Genomic DNA, 16,451 nt, shown 5'->3' on the forward strand with positions numbered 1-16,451 from the left:
TCTGTGCAGCCCCTTCAATGTTAATTTTAATTTTGAAGAGTTTTTGGAACTAGAGTTTTGTAAAAACAAAAATGCCATGTGTCATCCCGCCGTAACCAGCAGATGTTGCTTTCCTGTGAGTTCTGCTTCGGGGATTAGGACGTGGGTGGAATTAGTTGATTAGGATCCTAAAACAGATGGTCTATGAAAAAACACTCTTTCAAACCTCATCGGGTTGCAATCCAGCTAATAATATTTTTTCCTAAACCTATAACTTTATGGATGTCTCCTCACTGCTTTCTCATCTCCTGTGAGTGTGATCCAGGCCGTTGGAGGTTACAGCTGGAGACCCGCTGGGGTTGCTCCCAGGTCTGGCCTTTAAGCCTTCCTACTAAGTACCATGATTTACTGCTCAGGGTTGTGACGGTGACTGAGATGTCACATTCAGTCTTGCACAGAATGCGGAGGAAATGCGGGTGGAATCATCAGAGGCAGAGGCAGTCTGGTCCCGCAGCTACAGGAGGGCCGGGAATGGAGAGGTGCACCCCCCCCCCACTTCTCATCAGCGAGAAGATTCCACCGTTGCTTTTGTTTAAATGGGGCCACATGCACAGACCGCCACCGACGCGGTCACCACTAACACCAGTTTTTCCCTCGTTTCCCTTTTCCGCTGTTAGCCTCGCTGCCTCCGGCTTCGGAAGCTTCCTCCCGTGGTGCGGAGGTGACCTGGCACGTGGTCACCTCGGCTGGAAGCCTCTCTTTCCTTCTCTGATTTATTCCTCACTCAGCCAGTCAGTCCAGCCAGCCAGACATTTACGGACCTTCCAGGGGCCGTGTGCTCTTAGGCATTGGCACTGAGAAGGTGAAGGACCCGTGTTCCCTGAGCCGGGGAAGCTCCGTGCGAGGGGAGGAAGTCACTGCAGTCACTACAGTGTGGCCTTGCGACTCCGGATGGACTCGCAGGGGCTGAGGGCAGCGGCGCTGGGCAGTGGGGGCAGCAGTACAGGTGCCGCGGGAACGGGCAGGCGGCCGGAGCGTGGCTGGAGCAGAGTGACGGAGGGCAGAGCAGCAGGAGGCGAGGTTGGGGGAGGGAGGGTACGCGTGAGCTCCGTGTGAGCTGCAGGGACTCTGGCTCTCCCCCGGGGACACGTGGGGGCCTTTGGAGAGAGGGACACAGGACCGACATGTGGAGAAAAGAAAATCGAGAGTTTCGCCACTTCCCGTCTCACAGCGCAACCCCTCAGTAGTCTCCTGGCCCGCCGCCCCGCCGCCCCCGCTGCGCGCGCCTGAGCCCGGCAGTGTGAGCCCGACCCGCCGCTGCGGCCAGCCGGAGGCCCCGCGACCTCGCTCTTCCTCCCCACGCGCCGCCCAGGGTGGGTGTCGGCAGCCCCAGGTGGGGCCCGCAGGGGCCTTGCCACAGACGAGGTGGTGACAGTGCTCGCGAGGAAGGGGCACGGCAGGCCGCACCGGGCCACGCGGGGAGGCGCCGGGGGCGGGCCTGGCGGGTTCCGATATCGGCGGGTGCTGGGGTGCGGGACAGCCGTCCTGCACTGTCTGGCCCCGGGGTGACCAGCCGGGAGGAGGAGCGCCGCTAGGACAGAGGAGGGCGTCCGGGCTCTGGCTCGGTCGGTCGCCCCCGTCCGCGGCGGCAGAAGACGACGACAGGCCGGAGACGGCCTCCGGCCCGCCGGCCGCGCCCCGAGCAGGTGTGCCTGGCGCCCCGGGGTCCCCAGCCGCCTCCTGCAGCGGGGCGGCTGGCCGCTTCCGTGAGCGGCTTTCTGGGCGAAGCCTCGCTGACCTTCCAGCAGCCCGGGGACTCCTGCCACGGCCGCGCGGAGGTGCTGGTCACGTGATCTCGTCGTCGGTGGTTCCACGTGTTGCTCGCCCCGCCCCCCCGCCCCAGACTGCGAGGCCCCCGAGGACCTGACGGTCCTAGTCCTCTCGGACTTTCTAGAGTCCGTAGCCCGGCGCAGAGCGTGCGTCGTGGCTGACGTTCCGAACGCGGGTGTTGACAGGAAGGGAAGGTGAGCGCGTGAACACGTGAGCACGTGAGCGCGTGAGCACGTGAGCGCGCGAGCACGTGAGCGCCCGAGCACGTGAGCGCGCGAGCTCCGCCCCAGCCGGCGCTGGGAGCGCCCTCCGCGCTGAGGTCGCTGCGCCGGTCGCCGTCTGCGCCGAGGCTGCGCCCACCGTCCACCCCGCAGAGCTGCGCAGACACCGCCGCACGCTCGGTTTTGTCTCTTCCGTGACATGCTCGTCAAACTCATGCCAGGTTCGAAATGACTTTTTCTGTGATTTCCCAAAATACTCAACTGAACAGACTTAGTCGAAGTTCACAGTTATCATTTGTTTTCTTAGAAATCGCTTCATTTCAATAATGCATGAGAAAATGGGCGTCTGTAACATGCTCGGGACGCGGTTTTGGGGAGGAAGAGCGTGGCTCAGGCCGTCTGGAGAGAGCGGCTGGGGAAAGGAACGCGTTCTCAGCAACGTACGCTCTGTTTCAAGATGAAAGTCACAGTTTGTAATTCTGTTAGGGAGAGAGAATGAGTTTCAGGGGAGGATAAAGTTACCTTTAGAATATAACTCCTGAAGAACATTTTTTTCTTTTTTAAAAAAGCTATTGCAAAGACTAAAACGAGAAAAAACTATCTGTTTACAGTAAAGACTTGGGGAAGGAAAATGTGATGTTTCCGAAGGCAGCAGCTTTAATCTCTGTATCGAGGCAGTGGGGCTCATTGTTACAACCACTTCAGACAATGGTTTGGCAGTACTTAGTACAACTGAGTGTGTGTGAGCCCTAAGATTCCAGAAAAACTCTTGCACGTGTACACCAAGGATGTTCGTAGCAGAATTGCTTGTGGTCGTGTGTGTGCACGCGAGCTTGTGTGTCTGTGTGTCAGTGTGAAAGTCAGAGGAGAAATCAGGTACAAGTCCAGACGTTTACCTACAGGACGTGGATGCAGCCTGGCCCAGCGCACACCGGGGTCTGCAGAGAAATAACAAACGAAGGGCAGCATGCATGTTCATCTGGATGGATCTGAAAAAAACGTGTTTTAAAATGAAACAAGGGAATCTTCCAGTGACATTTATATCCGTGATTGCTGCTGGGTAGAAACGGATGGGACAAAACGGGATGGAGTACACGGGGGACTCTGAAGTCATTGTAATGCTGTAATTCAGCTTAATAGTGGATACACGGGTATTTGTTTTATTATTCTTTAAATATGCATATATATTAAATACCTTTTTGTATACATATTTCAAAATTAAAATAGGATTTTTGAACATTTTTAACTTTCAACAAAAAAATAACTGAGTAGGTCATTAATATTCCCACATCTTTGATTTTTTAACCTCTTGTTTTTTTACCCCCAATTTTATGAGTTATTTGTAACCATTTTTCCCCTAAATGTGAGCTAGTACTAACTTGATACAACTGTAACATTAAAAAAAAAACTTTAAAAACTAATGCCGTCAAACTATTTTAAGTCAAGTTGTTAAGATCTCTGTCTATAAAATGTGAGCCTTTCACAGTTATGAACTGGGATCATGTTCTATGTGATTCTCATAATCTGTTAAAGGAGATGTAATTATTATTATTGCTCCCTAACATAGAACATAGCAGACTTTATGTTGGGCCACGGAAAATGCCTTAAGAGTGAACTGAAAATGTTCCTCAAAGTTTTCATACATTCAGGCTATTTCTGGGAAAAATCGGTGTCATCAGTGTGTACGGGTGTTTCATGAATAACCTGAGTGTTTCGTACAGCTGGTATTTTTCTGACTAGCACCAGGACTGGCTTTGACCCACCTGCCAATGTGTGTTCACTAGGAAATCGCCCGGCATTTGCGTCCTGAGACCCTGAGAGCAGTCTTTGGAAAAACGAAGATCCAGAACGCCGTTCACTGCACCGACCTGCCTGAGGACGGCCTGCTAGAGGTAAGATGCGAGCATCCTGCTCCCAGCCAGGCCCACAGATAACTTTTGTGGTGCCAGTGTGTCAGAAACCTTTGACATTCCTGGATCACTCCATCACTTGGCCATCTGGTAAGGATGCTCTGTATAACCGGATAGTCTTCAAAGAATTAAGATTTGTTTTTTTTTATTGGCATATATTATGGTTTAAAAATAATTTACAAAGTATAAAACTGCATCATTAATTAAATAACGTGAAATTTGTTTTAAAATCAGGTAAAAATGCCATTACCATAAAGTGCTAGTCATGAAAATATGTCAGTGAAATTTAGAAGCCTGATACGCACACGGTAGCATGAAAAGTCACAGTGTGTCGGCTCTTTATACGTCAGGTTCTACCTTGAGAAACACTTCGTATGAACTATTTCTGTAATCTCCACAGCAGTTCTAATGGGTTGGTATTGTAATTTCTGTTTATTTGGGTAAATGAAATTGAGGCTCAGCGTGGTTAAGTCACATCCTCAAACAGCTTATGTAGAACAGAATCGTGTTTTGACCGCTTATCTGTTTAATTAACTTAAAATAAGAATGAAAGAATTATAAGAAAATTTAAGCGAAAATTGGTCTGGTTTGGGGTTAAGAGAGTCACTTCTAGGCCAAAGCAAAGAAACTTTAAAGGAAGGATTAATATTTTTTCTTACAGTTTTTAAAATTTTTGTGTCAAAAGGAACTAATGCAATGAAATGACAAATGATAAATTTAAGGGTTATAGTTAAATGACAGAAAAATGATTGCCATCTATAATGCGTATCTATTTTAGTATTATTTGTTTTACGTCAAATCTATTCATGTTTTTTTATTTCCGCCTTTGAAGTCGTGTAGAAAAGCCTTCCCCATGTTGTTTTCATTTTCCTGCATAGAATGTTCAATCCACCTGGAACTTATTTTGACATATGGTGTGAGGTATAGATCTAGTCACCTGTCACAATATTGTTTACTAAATCCTTCCTTTCTTCAATCGTCATTCCTCATTTATTGATGCTTACGTACACCTGTGCCTGCCGTCGGACTTTCAGTCGTATTCCGTGGTCTGTGCCAGCAAAATGCTGTTTTTATTACTGTAGTTTATTTATACTTTAAGAAAGGTTTCTTGGTTATTCTCTTCATTTCTCCACATACTTTATCTGAGTTTATCAAATTCTGTACCCCACCCCCACAGGATGCAAACGGGACCTTGACTAACATTACGACATGTTTATAGATTAATGCGGGGGCGGCGTGTCTGTGAGAGTGAGTCTCTCCAACTGCATATGTTACGACTCTCCTTTTATGCAAGTAGAGTCTGTGTGTGTACACGCACACGTGCACACACACACACACACACACACATATATGTGTCTTGGGCAGCCTATTAAATTTATTCTCATCAGTTTTTGTTTTTGTTGTTGTAGAGAATGACTTCATTGGCTCTATTTAGATTTTCTCCTATAATCCAAGATGTTAATCTGCTAAAATCTCATCTAAATTCTGTGCCCTGATATGAAATATTGACATCCTTGTGAAATGTAGACATGTAACAAACTTTACTTTTTAATTACCCAAAGGATTAAGTGTTCATTTTAAATTTTTACCTGCTTTATAAATATTCCCTTCACCTACAGCTTAGGACCTATAGTTTAGTTTTGAATGTAGTGGTCAGTGAAACTAAAATATTATTAATCTTGAAATTTGTGCCCATTAAAAATATTATCCAAGGTATGCCAGTCAAAATAGATTAACACGCCTGCAATTCACAAAGCCTTTTACTCAATGATTAAAATCTTTCTAGCCTAACTGCATAGGAGATGAAATTGCAAATTAATGACTGTGTGGTTTCGAGAATTAATCAAGAAGTGGAAGTCGTTGTTCTAACGTCCGCCTCTCAGGTGGCTGATGATTCATGATGCGACCTTGGAGAAGTCGCTTTTTCTTCCCATGCCTCACTTCTCTTATCAATAGACTGGAATAAAGAACACTGGCATAGCCAAGGAATGTTCTCTTAGTTAGTTAGGGATTAACTATTTGTAGGGCTTTCAATGGTGAAGTATTATAAAAAACACTTACAGGCCAGACGAGTTACCTGCTCCCAGAGCAACACAAAGAGCAGCTGGACTGAGAGCTGCCATGTCCTTTGAAAGGCAGCTCCAGTCGGACAAGAGGCCAGGACGAAAGGCGAGAGCCAGCCCCATCGCGGGTGCTCCGGGCCACGGCTCCCTGGCGACAGGGAGAGCGGGAAACAAGTTCCTCCTGCTTCATCTTTCCCTCCCGTGGCGTTTCCTGGGCTAGGCGCGTGCCAGACACATCGCACTCAGGAGTATGGTTTCGATCTGTATTTTGCCATCATCCATTACTTCCCCTACCTGTCCTTATAACAAGCCGTCGCAGAGTGTGTGTGAAGTGCCGACATTGTGATCGGACTTCCGAATCCAGTGAGACGTTGCCCCTGTCCTCGTCGCGCTCGTTACAGGTTTTAGAGGTCAGGAATCTTGGCAGGAAGATAGAAACCCAACTTCTCTGGATGTCTCTAACGCGACACAGCCACTCGTGTGGTCATAGGAACGAATGAGAGCATCTGTCGCCGGAGACCTTCGGGGATGTTGCTCCGCTGGCGCGTTCCCTGACGCGCTGTAGGTAGAAGCCGTGCGGACCCGAAGCGTTCCTGGGGAAATGTGTCGCTGTTTTTCTGTTAATGGCAAAGAACCATTAAAGTGCCACTGCCCAGCCGTGGTAAGGCGCACGCGGTGGAGCGGAGCCCCTCAGGCTGCCGGCAGCTAAGTGGCAGCCCTGTTGGAAGCCGTGGGGTTGTTCCGCACGATTTGTCCCAGAATTTGACTGCTCGGCACCCAGTCAGAGGAGGAGGGTGGCAGGGCTGCAGGATACACAGTTGTCTGCGCGGGGCTCGTTGATGGAGAATTTGGGGCGATTAAAACTGGAAACATCACGCATGTTTAAAGCCTGATGATGTCCGTGTGTGCATGCGTGTGCGCGTGCGTGCGCATAGTCTCGTGCTTCCCTCGGATACCGCCGTGTGGCCGAGCGTCCACACGCTCCGTGCTCCCGGGCACGTCCGTCACTCACTTCGTTGCGCCTGGGCGTGTCCTGATCCCGCAGGACAAAGGTGCCCAGTGCGTGCGCAGCGACTGCTGAAGAGGAGGCGGCGCCCGCGCCAGCATAGCGCGGCGACCGTCTGCTCGCGCACGGACCCCCTACGGGCCCGAGCACTCCCGGGGAGGGCCCCGTCCTGCCTCAAACGTAAAGACTTCCATGAATCGTGCTTGGAGGGGAAGCAGGAAGAGTTTGCTCACGTCGATTGCGCTTCACGTACTGAGCTACTGAGCGCATCAGTGCGACCCCCTCCCTCCGCGAGGGTGAAGGCCGCCACCGGGGCGGGTCGGAGCCGCGTTCATCGCGGTGTGAGCGGCTCCCCTCGGCTCCGCGTCAGCCCTCTCCACCTGTCACCCAGGATCCTTCCTTCCGAGGGTCCGGGTCCCTTTCTCCTTGCTTTCTGCATCTTTTCCAAAACTTCGTTGAAGATGCCGCGTGCTCCCCCGCCTCCCGCTCGCTGCCGTGGTCTGTTCCCAGCACTGCCTCTTCCTGATGATCCCCAGGGCCAGGAATCGAAACTGAAATTCTCCCAGTTGCTGAACTGGTGCATAGGAGGAAGTTCGAGTATGTTTGAATTTTGAATTCTCTGCACCGAAATGACGCGTCAGCTGTTCATTCAGATAGTTTTTAAATTAAAAACAGCGGCGAACAGGATGCGTGTAGCCGCTGCCCTCATGGACCGAGGCGATGCTAACCATAGTAACTGTGCCTAAGAGCGATGAGACTGTGGATCTTTCCTTTGTTTTTCTCTTCTAAATATTCTGTTACTTGGTCACATCACTTTTGTGATTATACTATAACAATTTAAGAAGTACGAGAAATCTTTCATTGTATACGTAGTTGGTTGAAACGAATCTGACTTTCGCTGTGTAATTATTTCTGACTTGATCCTTGTTCCGGCGCAGAACTAGTTAACCAGGCATTAACCGGAGATGAGCAGAGGTGTAGAGTGACTAAGACGATTGCGATTGTGCAGGCCTGGGTTTCTCGGCCTCTGCGCACAGTGACACTTGCAGTTTATTTTTAGTTTTAGTTTCTGTCTTGGAGGAAGAGTTGTGAGTTTTAATAGTATGTTGTCAAAGAAGAATCAACTCGCGCGAAGACAAGAGCGGACGGTTTTCTCTTAAGAGATCTAAAAATAGTTTAGTAAGGCCCATGCTTTGACCTTGAGGTGGAAAATGGCGAGAGACAAGGCTGGAGAAGTCAGCAAGGGCCTCGTACAGACATATTAAGACATCCGAGCACCATCCAGGTGGCAGTAGGAACCTAAACAACTGTTCCACACGGGGGTAGCACAGTCAGACCGTGTCGCAGAGAGCGCTCTGGCCGCAGCGTGGAGAACGCATCCAAGTCGGGGCAGGGGGGCCAGTCCGCAGGGAGGGTGGCCGGTAGAAGGCTATCAAGGTCATCCAGGGGGAGATCGTGGTAGCCTGGATGGGTTTAGCAGTGTGGGCAGCCAGAGGCAGCGCGTTTCAAAAGACATTTAGGAAAGAAGAACTGACGGCCCTGAGACGGAGCGGATGTGAAGGGTGACTGTGGCGATGAGGCGAGAGTGACGTGAGTCCCCAGGTGAGGTGCTACAGAGAGCACCGTCTTCACCTGTGACGCCGCAATTCCTGAAAACCAAAGTTTTTCCACAGGTCCGATGGCAAAGCCTAACCTGACCTTACTTATGACCATGTAGCTTTTCCACGCCCCGCTAGTGCGACTGTTCACACTGCTGCAGAAATATCAGTGTATCAGACTACGGGGAACGAACCAGACTCCTTGGAGCACGATGTCATCTGTAGTATGTGTGCCGCATCGCTCTTATAAATTGCAACATATCTGGCACCAGGAGTTTTGAATAAAGGATAGTAAAGAAGGTTTGAAGTAGCTGTGGAGAAAGCCGATCACAGAATATAGATTTATGGGTGATATTTAGGATTCAGTTGACTTGGGAGACTCCGTGTATCGTAATTTGATTGTTTTCCTGACAAACAGTTGGGCCGATGCGGAGGCGAGGTTTTCACAGGTGGGTGCATTGAGGAAGGATTACTGCAGTTGTCTCAGAGTGCTCGACGTCGTAGCTGGGGGAAAACGGGGTGGCAGGAGGTGCTGGAGCAGGCAGGGACAAGGACAGAGGGACGAGGCCTCCCCGAGCCTTTCAGCCAGAGACCCCGGAGTCGTAGGGAGGGCTGCGGTCAGGCGACACGTTTGTTTAAAGTCTCCGAGGTGGGGCTTCTCAGGCTCAGGGCACCACAGAAGTGGCCGGCCTGTAACTCCTACAGTAACCTCTCTGAGTTAAATGTTAGCTAAACGAATAAATTAACATGCTCACTGGGGCTCTTGTTTCCAGCGAGCCTAGAGTCTCTGGGAGAACCTGCAGAATAACAGGCGTAGTGTCTCCTGGGCGTACAGGCGTCCCGTGAAAGGCGGGACCGAGCCCAGCACAGGCGGGGCACGAGGCTCTGACCCTGGTCTCACGTCAGGGGCAGAGAGGTACGTGTGACTGTTCACCGAGCACGTCAGCCAGTGCACTCACACCACCACCACCGAGGTCCAGTCCCTTGGTCTCCCTGACTCTGGAAGAGCGAGGAGGAGGGCCGTCCTTTGCCCTCTGCCCTCCGACCCTGAACTCTTGCCTCTGGTCTGCACACCGCTTCATTCGTCAGCCAGTGACTAGGCATGATCTGAGTTACTCAGTGACTCGCAGGTGACTAATTAAGTCCCTACAGAGGACATAGAAAGGCGCCTTCTCTGGCCTGGTCGAATTGATCCTCTCTTCCATTCATAAAACGCTGCTGCTGGTTTCAGAGTGAAAGCCGCTAAATGCGCTGCCGTTCTTTGCGTTAGGCGGAATTGATCCATTTCATCTAGATTATCAATTCATGGGCATAGAAATTTTCATAGTATTCCTTTATTATTATCCTTATAATTTCCACGGGATCTGTAGCGATGATCCCTCTTTCATTTCTGATATTAGTAATTTTTGTTCTCTCTCTTTTTCTCTTAGTCTGGCTAGAGACTTATCAATTTTACTGATCTTTTTTGAAGAACCAGCTTTTGGTTTAATTGATTTTCTCTATTGATTTCTTGTTTTACATTGTACTAATTTCTTTTGGTCAATAATATTTTGAATTAAACCTAAGGTTAAAAGTTTTTTCATTTTTAGCCCATGCCTTTCCAGTGTCATCCAAATAAGGATACAATTTTTAAAAGAAAGATATAAATAATAGATTTATAAGCCAAAGGAAATGAAGCAAAGACTATTTTTTCTATTCAAAGTGACATATAGGGATTTTCACCAGTTCTTCGGAAGTGATAGATCGAATGATGAGCATTTCACAACTAGAGACTGGACGGACGGCTATCCTACATTCCGCCGAGGCGAACATGCTATTTTTCTTCATCTAAGCACAGGCTTTTTTAGCTTCCAGCACTGTCACGCAGGCCTCTGGGGCACGGTTTTCCCCTAATATATTCAAAGGTTAGATTTAGTTTGCCCCGACTTAAAAATGTTGCTTTACATTTAAATCAGTAAATCTAGACAAAACCAATAGAGCATAACCAGTGCAAGTAGAGACCAGTATTTTTGACTTATTGTGCCGAGTATTAATTTCCAAATTAGAAGCATGATGGAGTTTTACAGTCGCACTGAAGGGCTCCAAAAATTCCATCTAATACTGACTACACCCACAAAAAGAGAAACACGCCAGCTTAGCTGGAATTATGAAACAACACGGATTAGCAGCGGTTCTCCGCGTGTTTGGCGGACATGGCGGGCGTCAGGGCTCATTCAGACGGGCGCGTGCTTCACTCGCAGCCCCAGGGCCCTTAAGCCTCCGGCTCGTAAGCCATGCTGAACTTTAAGCCAGAGATTAAGTGTCTACACGATCCGAAGGACTTCAGTTTTGAGAAGAAGTAAAGAAAGAGTTACATTAAGATTGTAGATTTTTGTGGCCCGGCTTTGTTAAAGGCCCTATTTTTATAATCTCTCCTAATTTAAATTAAAGTTTTAACAAAATGTCCTTTTTTCACTAAAAGAGGCTGTTTGAAACTTCCAGGGTCAGAGATTCAGTGAGGTCTTGCCCTGACGCCCAGATCATGTGATCACAGGAATAAGCTCCTTTTTTTTTTTAAAAAAATATAATCCCTGGGGCTGCCCATTTAATTAACCCTCTTTTTGTCGGCTTTCAGACTCGGGGTCCCCACGCAGCATCCCGCCAATCCTCCTCGGTTTCTTGTGTGTCCACAACGCAGAGGGCACATTGAGAGGATACAAAGTGGTTAATGTAACTCTTTAAAAATGTTACCAGCATTGGTTATCAAATGAGTTGTGGTTTCAACTAGCAAAATAAATAAGGGAAGCATTTATCTAGAGTATTTTAGTCATCCTGACTCACTGTGGAGTCAGGCCATTTATGAATTACTGTTACCGAGTTCTAACACTCTCGCTCGTGAAGGCTGGAGAATTTTCCATGATGCTACAGCAAATGATTCAAGAAGGTGGTATTTAATTTTACATGTAATTGACATTTTTATCCCTAACCCACTCCGATGCCATATTTGTGCTTTATATTAAATGTGACTCGAGTAGATGCTTTACTCGGCGGGATTGGCATTCTCACAGGAATTAAAAGTGCCAGCTTCTGCATAGCTCTCATTGAATGTTGACATTACAAATGTCATTTACAAGAGTGGAAGAAGAGATTAAAATAGCAAAGAATTTTTCCTTTTCACTTGCACTGGAAGATGTTTGAAAACTTTTCAAGAGAAAGAGGGTCTCGAGTGACGGAGCTTTATCTCTTCTGCGTTTGGCAAGGCCGCGAGGCTTCTCTTGATGTTCTGTCTCCTTGGGTGAGCCGTTCACCCCCAGGCACAGACGCGGACTTGAGGGGCCCCCCAGCACCGTCACAGCCGAGCTCCCCGAGCCTGAGGCCCGTCGCCCGCCTCTCTGTTCTCCCGCCTCCCCCCTCCACGCAGCGGTCACTGCAGCGTTTGCTTCCCGTTCTCTTCACAGCCCACGATTTAGTCACCTGCCTCGTTTGCCTGAATTTTGGTTTCAGAGTAGCCGTGTCATCTGCTAGGGCGTCGTCACAAGGTGCCGCGGGCTGGCCGGCCCGGGCGGCAGGAACGTCCTCGGAGCCGGAGGCTGGAAGTCCGAGGTGACGGGGCCTGTCCGCACGCCTGGCCCCTCCTGAGGCCTCGCCCCTCCGTGTGTGGACGCGCTCCTCCCTGTTGCCACGCGGTCCTGCCTCTGTGTGAGTCTGTGCCCAGTCTCTTCTTCTAATAAGGACACCGGTCAGGCTGGACTCAGATCCACCCAAAAGACCCCATTTTCACTTAACAGCCTGGTTAAAGATCTTTCTCCAAATACAGTTACTTTCTGATGTCCTTGGGATACATACAAACTTGGGGGACACAGTTCAGCCCAGAGCAATGGCCCGGGATGGATCTCACGTGACTTGTTGGCCAGCTAGTGCTCCCCCCTCATAAAGAAAAGACAGAGGGACATTTCTCTGTCGAATTTGAAACCCAGACCACTTTACTCACTCACATGCTGCCCGCCTGGTTCCCCTCTGTCCTCATACGGCCCTTAGTGACCCCGCTTGGTTCTCCACAGGCCAGATGTGCCCTGATATTGAAGTGTTGCCGGTCCTTTAAGAAGCCAGGCGTTTGAGCGGTCAGTGGGCTTTAAAAGATTCTGATAACTGGATTTTCGTGTCTGATCGCTGATAACGTTTTTTAATTTGGAGTTGGAGCAGTTCCCTCCCGTAATAAGTGCAGTTTGAGCAGACAGGGCAAGCTTTGTTCTCAAATAGAGTTCAAATGAGATTTTGCCCAAACAGGTACAGAACAGAAAACCTTCGTTTCTTTCAATGCTGTTTTTTGAGCAAAGGTGCTTAATTTCTAGTCAGCCATTTATCACTGTCACGCTGTTCAGCATAGCTGAGTACCAGCGGAAACTTTATTTACTATTTTTCTTTAAGTACATTTATTATTATACTTAAATGGAAAATTAGTATTGTCCTTACTCGGAGGTAATAAAATAAATACAATGAAAACAAGCTATTAACTCTATCAGGGTAATACTGTCCGCCAAAGGGTCTGAGCCCAAGGCCCGCCTCCTTTCTCCTCAGAGGACCCTCCGGGTGCCCTCGTTTCCGGCGGCACCCCGCCCGCCTCTGGAAAATGTGGTTCTGAAACTCCTTCCCTTCCCATTCTGTGCGAGAAATGAAGCATGCGATTGACTGGACTTGGTGAGACCCCCTTTCTGAGATGTGTAAGAACCCCACAGACGGGAGAGAGGACGGTGACCCCACACCCGAGACGTGTTTCATTTACTGAGGGGTGGAGCGACCGATGAGAAAAGACCAATGAACGTACGGAAGCCAGAGGGCCGTTCGTGCACGTGAGTGGGCATGTGCGCATGCACGTATGTGTGCATACATGTGTACGTGTGTGTACGTGTGTGTGTGTGTGTGTATTCCCCTCACTTTGGCATCGGCTTGTTCTCTGTGTCTTTGGGTCTGTTTCTGTTTTGTTTATTCGTTCGCTTTTTAGATCCCGCGTGTAAGTGAAATCACGTGGTGTTTGCTTCTGCCTTATGTCACTTAGCAGAATACCCTCTAGGTCTATCCGTGCTGTCGCAGACGGCAAGATTTCATGGTATGTGGCTGAGGAATGTTCACTGCACGTACGTTCTACTTCTTTATTCGTCTGTCGACGGACACGTAGGCCACGTCCGCATCTTTGCTATCGCTAGTGGTGCTGCGGTGAACAGAGGGCCGCGTGTGTCGTTTTGAATTAGCGTTTGGGGCGGGGTTTGGGTACCCAGAATGGCTGGATTATTTGTAAATGTTGAGGAAGTCCGTGCTGTCTTTCACAGCAGCTGTACCCCCAGCGGCACGCGAGCGAGTGCTCCCTGTCCCCCGCGTCCTCACCAGCTCTCCTTGTGTGCTGATTTATCGATGACGGCGTTCTGGCAGGTGTGAGGCGACACCTCGGTGTGGCTTTAATTTGTGTTTCCCCGAGGACTAGCAGTGTTGAGCATCTTATCACGTCGGTTGGCTGTCCATGTGTCTTCTTTGGAGAAATGTCTGCCCATTTTTTAATCAGATTTTTTTTTTATTTTATGTATTTGACTTGAATAAGTTCTTTATATATTTTGTACGACACCACCTTATCGGATGTGTTTTTTGCGAATATATTCTCCTATTCCGTGGGCTGACTTTTCCTCTCGCTGACTTCCTTCGTTGTGCAGAAACCTTCCAGTTTGCTGTGGTCCCATTTGTTTTTGTTTCTCATCCGAGATACCGCTGGGACGATGTCAGTTTGCTGCTGTGTCCTCTTCAAGGAGTTTTATGGTTTCGAGTCTAACATTTAACTCTTTAACCCATTTTGAGTTTGTTTTTGTATATGGTATGAGAAAGTGGTTCAGTTATTTTTGCATGCATCTGTCCAGTTTTGCGAGCCCCCCATTTGCTGAAGAGACTGACTTTACCCCATTGTATATCCTTGCCTCCTTTGTCGGAAATTAATTGACCCTATAAGCCTGGATTTATTTCTGGGTGCTCTATTCTGTTCTATTAAAGTGTGTGTGTGTGTGTGTGTGTGTGTGTGAGCTTATGCCAAGACCATACTGTTTTGATTCTTGTAGTTTTGTAGTGTAGTTTGATATCAGGGCACATGATACCTCCCACTTTGTTCTTTCTCAGGATTCTTTGGCTATTTGGAGTCTTTCATGGTTCTGTATAAATCTTAGGATTCGTTGTTCGAATTCTGAGTAGAATGCCATCGGTATCTCAGTAGGGATTGCTTTAGGTAGGAAGGACGTTTTGACAATATTCGTCCTTCCAGTCCATGAGCCTTGTACACAGCCTTAATGGACTCATTTTTCCTCTGGTATTAATTTGCCATCACAGTTTGCCGCTCATGAGGTGACAGTCTCGAGTACTATTTGTAAAGAACAAGCAAGAGCAGCAGCCCGGCGAGAGGGTGGGAACGGGAGCCGCGTCTGGTGTGTGGGCCGCCTCTGCTGTTGGCAGGGGGGCCTTTTTATAACATGAATCCTGCCTTCCGCACCGAGGAGGCGATGCAGCCTCGCACGCCTCGCACCAGAGGGCGCCCGAGGGCAGGGGCCCTGCTGGAGCCGGGGCAGCGCGGGCAGTGCAGAAGGTCTCCGTTTTCAGAAACAGGACACCAGGATTTTTGTGCCCGTGGCGGTTAACTGATCCTGAACCCTCAGCTTGATTATGCCCGGGAAATGCTTTTGTCTCGTTTCTCACTGAGGCTAATTTTCAAATATGGCTAAATAGGGACTTAGGCCTAACTGTGAACCAAAAAGCAAGGTGTGGGCCTTCTTAATTTACCGAACCTCAAACCTAACCTCATTTTTTTTTTAACTGAACTGCTAACAACTTTGACATTTTTTTTTTTTAAGCACAACTATCTAGCGAGGCACTAGCAGCAACCAAATGTCACGTGATATGAACTACACAAGAAGCCCTGGGAGATAGCCCCGGCCTGCGGCACGTCGCCGACTCCGCCCGCCTCCCCCACGCGCCCCTTGGGAGAGCCGGGGGTCCAGAGCCAGCTCTTGGCCTCTGGCAGGTGGCAACAGCCGAACTGCCGTACGAATTGTGACGAAATCACGTTTGTCTTTCAGGTTCAGTATTTCTTCAAGATCTTGGACAATTAGCGGCAGCAAAAGTCAAGGAGTCGCAGACCGGGGCGTTTAGACAAGAGCGAATCATGCACGTGAGGGATGTGTTCATTCTTTTATTGTCCATTGTTTCAACCTGACCGAATACAAGACCAGCACGAGCGCCATGCCCCGGCGGCCGCCACGCAGCGGAGCAGGGACTTCGCACCGCGGACTCACTGCCGCCGCTCCGTGGGGGCGGGGGGGCGCACTGCTTTTTATAAAGTCCAAAATAAAGATTTATTTTTCAAACAAGTGACTTTGGTTTATTTCATACATTACACTTTTTTCTTGCAGAAAAAAATAAAATTGTACAACTGCATAAATATAAAATTCTTCCACCATGAAAATGGTTAAAACATCCATGAAGACACAGCACCAGCACGTGATGCCTCCAAGAAAGGAAAAAGGAAAAGGAAAAGGAAAAGGAAAGGAACAAAGCAAATCAACTAGCCTGATCACTGGCCAAAGTGACGGGCGACCCAGGTCACCTGCAGCTTCAGAACACACTGGCGGACAAGGGAAGAGATGTCAGGACAGCATTCCACACAAAGCACGACACGGCCCCTCACTGCTGTGTTTCTCTGTATTGTCACTTAAAATTTAAAGGGCAGCTCCCCCATGACAGCCCACCCTCCCAGCCCCAGGGGAAAGAGAAAAATAAACAAAAAGAAGACCTAACACCACAGGAAGAGACTATGGAGTGTGTTAAAAATACTCATG

At 48.8% G+C, this 16,451-nt stretch overlaps 1 protein-coding gene across 1 annotated transcript in view; it reads left to right on the forward strand.

Annotated features, from left to right (window-relative positions):
* The window catches only part of NME7 (NME/NM23 family member 7), a 59,017-nt gene extending 42,857 nt beyond the window's left edge, over positions 1-16,160 (forward strand). The window contains exons 11-12 of the mRNA XM_016148602.2: positions 3,815-3,922; positions 15,693-16,160. Of these exons, the coding sequence (XP_016004088.1) occupies positions 3,815-3,922; positions 15,693-15,725 (141 nt within the window). The 3' untranslated portion in view covers positions 15,726-16,160. The remainder of the gene's footprint in view (positions 1-3,814; positions 3,923-15,692) is intronic.
* The last annotated feature ends 291 nt before the right edge of the window (positions 16,161-16,451 follow it).

Source organism: Rousettus aegyptiacus, unplaced genomic scaffold (assembly GCF_014176215.1).
Source record: "Rousettus aegyptiacus isolate mRouAeg1 unplaced genomic scaffold, mRouAeg1.p scaffold_m13_p_17, whole genome shotgun sequence".
Taxonomy (NCBI): Eukaryota; Metazoa; Chordata; class Mammalia; order Chiroptera; family Pteropodidae; genus Rousettus; species Rousettus aegyptiacus.